Below are 6295 nucleotides of genomic sequence, written 5' to 3' on the forward strand. Positions count from 1 at the left end.
CAATAATCGATAAATAGGCACTAAAATTATGTTTTATAATTTAAAAGTTATACTCCAACCAAAAGTTAATCAAAGATATTGGCATTTAATGGAGATTTTTATATTTTTAAATTTAGTGGTTACTCTAGCGGATTTACGTCGGAACTACGTCGAGTATGGAGCTTGTTGAGGAGTTGAACGTTCTTGTTTTTATTAACGCCATCTATAATTATGTGTAAGAAGCTCGCTTAAAGTTGCGCCATCTATCGTTAATTATTGCAACATCGATCTAGCTTTGCCACAGATAATAAAATATTACGTTTTTAAAAGTTTGTGTTTATTTGCAAAATACATTTTATTGAATTAATTAAATGTTTAGTTGTAATTCTCATAAATTATGGGAGATACAATATCAAATTTAAAAAAAAAATATAACCACCTACAAATATCATTTAAAACTAAATTTGAGAACAAAAAAAACGCAACTTTCAAATAACGTAGGTAGGTTAGTAACCTACCTATGTTTGAAAATGTTTGTTTTCGTTTGAATTACGAGTCGAACGCGCCTTCTACGTTTTGTTTGTGTATTGTGGTTTACAAACTGACCCTGGACTGAAATCGGACTTTGATTTGGCTTCATGAAACCTGCTTTCACGTAGCGGCACAGGAACAGTGGTTATAAAAAATGACTGCACACAATTGTTCTTATTATAATTGTACAAATTCTTCGGAACAGAAGTCAATGTTCCGTTTTCCGTGGGATGACGTCAACCGCCTAAAAGTATGGCTTGAGAATTGCGGTAAGTAGTTAAATGTTTACTTTTATTTATTTTTAATATTAAACTGCAAAAAGTTATCAAACAAACAATTTGATAGAATCAATGACAATCAAAACTGGAATAAAATAAAAAGAAATACCTAATTAACATGGTGGGAAAGTTATTGCCACTCCCCCTACTTGCTAGACTATTATTTTGGTACCTAATCGGTTTATCATTTGTCACCATTTATCATTTAGTTTACCATAATTAATGTAATACTTAAACTCAAGCTGAGATCAACAGTTTAGAGTAGTAGAACAGTTTTTTCTGTCTGAAGAACATAATATAATTAGGTATTGTACTCAATGTCAATTTGGAATTATTAAATTAACTTTTGTACAATTGGGTAATTTAGCATGGCATATAGATATACTAATCAAACTTGAAAATCATAATTAGTGATTTTTAACATATTCTTACTGGGAACTCAGGGCCTCCAGATTCTGAACCAATTGCTATAACTACTAAAGCACTGGAATAGTCAAAAACTTGTAAAGTACCTACTATATACCAATACTGTATGCGATGGATTTATATTTCCAAGTGAACTGTGGAATAAAAGGGACAAAAGTTAAAAAAAGTCAATCAAGTACATAATTATTGCTGAATTTTGGACTGTTTTATTGAACATTTTATAGACCAGGGCGGTTAAAATAGCCACATCGAAGCAATTCATCTAAGAAAGCAATATTGCAGTTTCACATTTGTGCATATAAAAGTAAGTGTGCGATGCAAACAAATGTCAAATAGCAATATTGCTTTCTTAGATGAATTGCTTTGATGTAGCCATTTTGGCCCCCCAGATATCTACTTACACATTTACTTTTAATTTAAGATGAAAATAAATAAAAATAAAACATTAATTTATTTCTTCTTATACAGTCTTAATAGATACCTAAGAAACTACTATCTACCAAACCTACAGTTTTGTACCAATTTCACACATCGGGACTGTGTACAGAAGCCAGGAACCCAAATGAGGTATACCTAGTATCTTGGTCTCGCTCACACCTGACCACCTTTCAGCAGGTAACAATCTATACATACATTATGTATAGGTAGGTACCTACAAGAACTTAATAAGACATGTCAAAAGTTGCTGTTTTAGTAGATTCTGCCTCTGTGTATTATTGATTAGAACTTTAGGCTTATGATCTGGAGGTCCGGGTACTGTTTCTGATATTATCAAAATTACTTTGTGAGATTATTCATCACAAATCAAATATTTTTAATGATCACAAACAGTTAGAACATACAAAAATTTATGCAACATACCTACTACAGTACACATGGGAGGCCTGTTTAAGCAATTTCTTCCAGGGAACCACTACCATGATCCAACCATTAATCTTTGTTTAGTTATGACATTGCGGACTAAGTCACTTAATTGTCCGAAAAAGTAAGAGTAAGCTTTGCTTCAGAAATTATATAGTTGGTCCGGGCTACCACCAAAACGATTACCTCCTGTTATTTGAGGGTAGAGGCGATCCAGCAGTGGAACATCTATAGGCTATTTATGTTTTATTGAAAATTATATTCTTTTCTTGTAGGTAATATGAACATTGCCCACTTGCCTGCAGAAAATTTGCGGTCAAGGTATTTATGCATTGACCATTTCAATATAAAGTATGTACGAAATGAGACTGGTCATAGAAAAAGACTCCAGAGAAGTGCAGTTCCAGAACCATATCAGACTCAAGACGTTCAAAATCGCTCAAGCACTTCCTCACCAGGTAAGCACAATTAATTTGTCAAGTTATTACCTACAATTGGGTAGGTAGGTACTTACCTACCACTGAATTAATACAAATACAATCAAATTTTTATTGTAGGTTAGGTACCTATCTATTGCTTGAATATCTACATAATATTGGGTTTTAGTATAGTGATAGTGAGTTATTACCTACATGAATGATACCTACCGACCTTGAGTTTTTTTGAAATGTTAGGTACCTAGCTAATTACAACTTACCTACTACTTAGATGTAGACAAGTTAATGTAGGTACCTACCTACCTAGTTAAATGTTTAAAGTAGGGGATAGGTTGTTTGTATGAAGTGTCCGGGCTGTGATGATAGATAGGTTCGATAGGTGCCTATAGACGTCTCGATTCCGAACCATTTTCAGTAACTAAACTATAATAAAGCCGTATTAACATAAATTGTAGTGTTTAAAATAATTAAAGACGTAAAATATTACTTTATTGTACCTATACCAAGATACCTACCTACTATCTATAATACCTACTTAATACCTTAATGACAAATTGACAGCCTCCGTGGTCTAGTGGTTAGAGCGATAGGCTCAAGATCTGGAGGTCCGGGTTCGATTCCCGATGGGGACATTGTCGAAATCACTTTGTGAGACTGTCCTTTGTTTGGTAAGGACTTTTCAGGATTGAATCACCTGATTGTCCGAAAAAGTAAGATGATTCCGTGCTTCGGAAGGCACGTTAAGCCGTTGGTCCCGGCTATTAGCCGTAAAAACACCTCCACCAACCCGCAGTGGAGCAACGTGGTGGAATATGCTCCATACCCCCTCCGGTTGATTGAGGGGAGGCCTGTGCCCAGCAGTGGGACGTATAGCAGTTTATAATACCTTAATAGGTAAGTATCTACCTAGGTAAGTTAGGTAGCTATAGGTAGAAAAGTAGCTTTTCGCTTTCAACTTTACGCAGACGGCGATTGTCGTAGATGGTAGGTAATGTAACCTACCATAACGTAACCAGTTGTTAAAGCCTGAAGGGGTAACAAACATACAGGCAGATTTACCTACATACCTAGGTACCTACTACGCATCGCATCGCATCGTACGTACCTATCATTTGCGTTTGCGCGACTCAGCCAGTAGGTAGGTACCTGCCTACCTACTTACCTACAATCGTAATAACACGTGACTTCGCGCAACGCAACAAGCTAGAATGGATCTTATCTTTATAATGACATAAAGTCTATAGTTGCTCGACACACGGAATTGAGACGTATTTGTTTACAATCTTGTACAAAACAGTGCACCGCGCTTACAGGGCTTATAGGTATATATGTATTATAGCGGTTATTAAACTACCCAAACGCGATGCGTCGAGATCGCGGGCTCGGGCATCAGGATCGGGCAGTGTTATAATAAACAGTTCATTAGTGGGCGACCCACGATTTCGTCATACATTTTATAGGTAGGTAGGTTACATTGGTACACACGATGACCAGACGCATCGTGTGTGGCAGATGAATCGAGTTAATGTAGGTAATAAAGCCTTATCATTCCACTTACTTAAGTAGGTAGGTACCTACTATGTTTGTGGCTCTTTCACGCAAAACCTATACCGCAGCGTAGCTACCTAAAATCATATAGGTACGTAAAGTAAGGCCAACCAGACGAGATCAAAAACGTAAACAAACGGACCATTACTGAGTTACATTGCGATAACCAGGGATTATCATCTCTGTCCTTATCACTCGTACGCGCAGTTATGGCGTCAGTTGGTCAACGACAGCTGTCGTTGTGTTTCGTGGTAGGTACAGGAAAGCAGTCGGTACTGCAGCTGTCAACATTTGGACCGCCATTTTATGAACATGTTCATTTCTGTTTGGATTGCGTTCGAAGTGATACATATTTTTTCGTCCCCGTATTTACCTACTTAGATTTTTGTTCTTATTATTCCGTTTCTGTTACTTTTATTTTTGATTTTTGCTGGTATTATGAGTAGTTCAATCAATCAATCAATAATACTTTATTGCACAACAACATATATAAAGGACATAAACAGGAGGCATAAAGGCAGCAAGGCAGGAAGCAGGAAGGGCATATATACAGGAGTAGTTGTTGATTTAAACACAGTATTGACAACATGATTGATAATACGATAGATAGTTTTATCATAAACACAGCTGACTCGGACTCTTCCGACGAATCATCTTTGTCTAGTACAGACGACAGCGATTAAAATTCGAACTTTATGATAATTTATTCAAATATAAATGTTTTGAACCTCTGAAACTTTGTTTACATTCTATATCTCGTCTGGTTGCCTTTAACACGTCAGTAATCTAATCATTATTTTTATTTATTTTATTTTAAGTTATATCTGTCATTATAATTAAAATCAATTTATTCAAACAAAAACAAAACAAACACACCCTATAAATAAAACACCTCCTCCAATGCGTCACATCGAGGCAAGGTGCCCAACAGGCTGGCAGCATTACCCCTCTGAATCGCCAGGCTAATTCTCTGACAGAAATAACTACCAGCCCTAGCATCCCCTGAAGCCCCGATAAGACGCATTGAGAGATCTGTCATTATTATTTTTTTATTCTATCTGTCATTATAATAATATTATAAAACAAAGCTCCCACGCCATTCGCTCGTCTGTTTGTTGGCGGCTATCTCAAAAGAAAAAAATAATAATGACAGATATAACTTAAAATAAAGTTAGATGTGTTTACAGGAATTAGCACCAATGTCATGACTTACAAGAAGTGTTACATATTTTTTTCTTTGAGCTTCTATATTTGCAACTTTTTACCACGCACTTCGCATGTTGCCAGTTCGGCGCCTAATCGCGCACCGCGGAGAAATACTGTCACGTCGCTATATTAACAGTAACTTTGCGTCCCACTTTTTGAGCGCTGATGTTCAATCTATGTCCGAAAAAAATCAAGACTAGTGGGAGCTTTCATCGAAAAAGCTGCCTAATGGTTTTGAGATATAACAAAACAATATATTGTGGTTTTTTATAAGTACCTACCTATGTCTATCTTTTAGGAATCACTTATCATACACATTTTAATATTTATAAAATGGCTACGTTAATACGTTAGTTACCTACCTACTTTAATGAATGTTATAATTGCCCTTTTCTTCCTTTATGTTAGGTATTGTTATCTCCAACAACTTTGCTTTACATTCATCTTTTGGGGCCTTTGGCGACTCAATCATAACCCTGACACTAGGGTTGATGAGGCTGGTATTCCACCCACGATAAGAAGATAAGATTCACGACATTATTTAATACATACTATTTTTCGTTTTAGGTTCATCAGGTACTTTTAAAGTACTGACACCGAAAAAGGTGTACAAAAATAAACGGCTTCGCGACTGCGAACTTGAAGAGCTCGTGGAGCCGCCAGCATTAGCATACCAGTGCAACACGCCGAAGAGAAGACGGTTGTCAATTACTGAAGACACGCCAAAATGCAAAGTGTTAAAAAAGAAATTAGTATTGTATCTAACAATAACAAAATGTAATACCTTTTGAATTAAAGAAGTAGTTTAATTGAATATTTATTGTATTTTCATTCTAGTCATTAAAAAAAAATCCAACTTCATTAAATTTGTTAATTTTAATAATCAAGTAGGTATCTTAATTATAATATACTAATACTACTTTTATATAAATTGTAATGAACAATTAATTATTTATAGTTACTTTAAATGATATCTATCTATGTAATGGAAAGGGGATAGTAAAATAAAAAAGACACATTTCTATTGTT

The 6295-nt window shown here is 35.3% G+C and overlaps 1 protein-coding gene across 1 annotated transcript; it reads left to right on the top strand.

Moving 5' to 3' along the window:
- The first annotated feature begins 436 nt into the window (after window positions 1–436).
- LOC126377231 (uncharacterized) lies at window positions 437–6082 on the top strand. The gene is made up of 3 exons (XM_050024934.1): window positions 437–779; window positions 2351–2533; window positions 5834–6082. The coding sequence occupies exons 1-3, from the start codon at window positions 665–667 to the stop codon at window positions 6055–6057; spliced, it is 522 nt and encodes a 173-aa protein (XP_049880891.1). The 5' UTR covers window positions 437–664; the 3' UTR covers window positions 6058–6082.
- The last annotated feature ends 213 nt before the right edge of the window (window positions 6083–6295 follow it).

Source organism: Pectinophora gossypiella, chromosome 22 (assembly GCF_024362695.1).
Source record: "Pectinophora gossypiella chromosome 22, ilPecGoss1.1, whole genome shotgun sequence".
NCBI lineage: Eukaryota > Metazoa > Arthropoda > Insecta > Lepidoptera > Gelechiidae > Pectinophora > Pectinophora gossypiella.

Excerpts from the sequence above, each read along its gene's own strand:
- LOC126377231 (XM_050024934.1), top strand. The coding sequence starts at position 665 with ATGACTGCACACAATTGTTCTTATTATAATTGTACAAATTCTTCGGAA. Across the intron at positions 780-2,350 it reads AGTATGGCTTGAGAATTGCG|GTAATATGAACATTGCCCAC; the intron begins GTAAGTAGTTAA and ends CTTTTCTTGTAG. Across the intron at positions 2,534-5,833 it reads CTCAAGCACTTCCTCACCAG|GTTCATCAGGTACTTTTAAA; the intron begins GTAAGCACAATT and ends TTTTCGTTTTAG.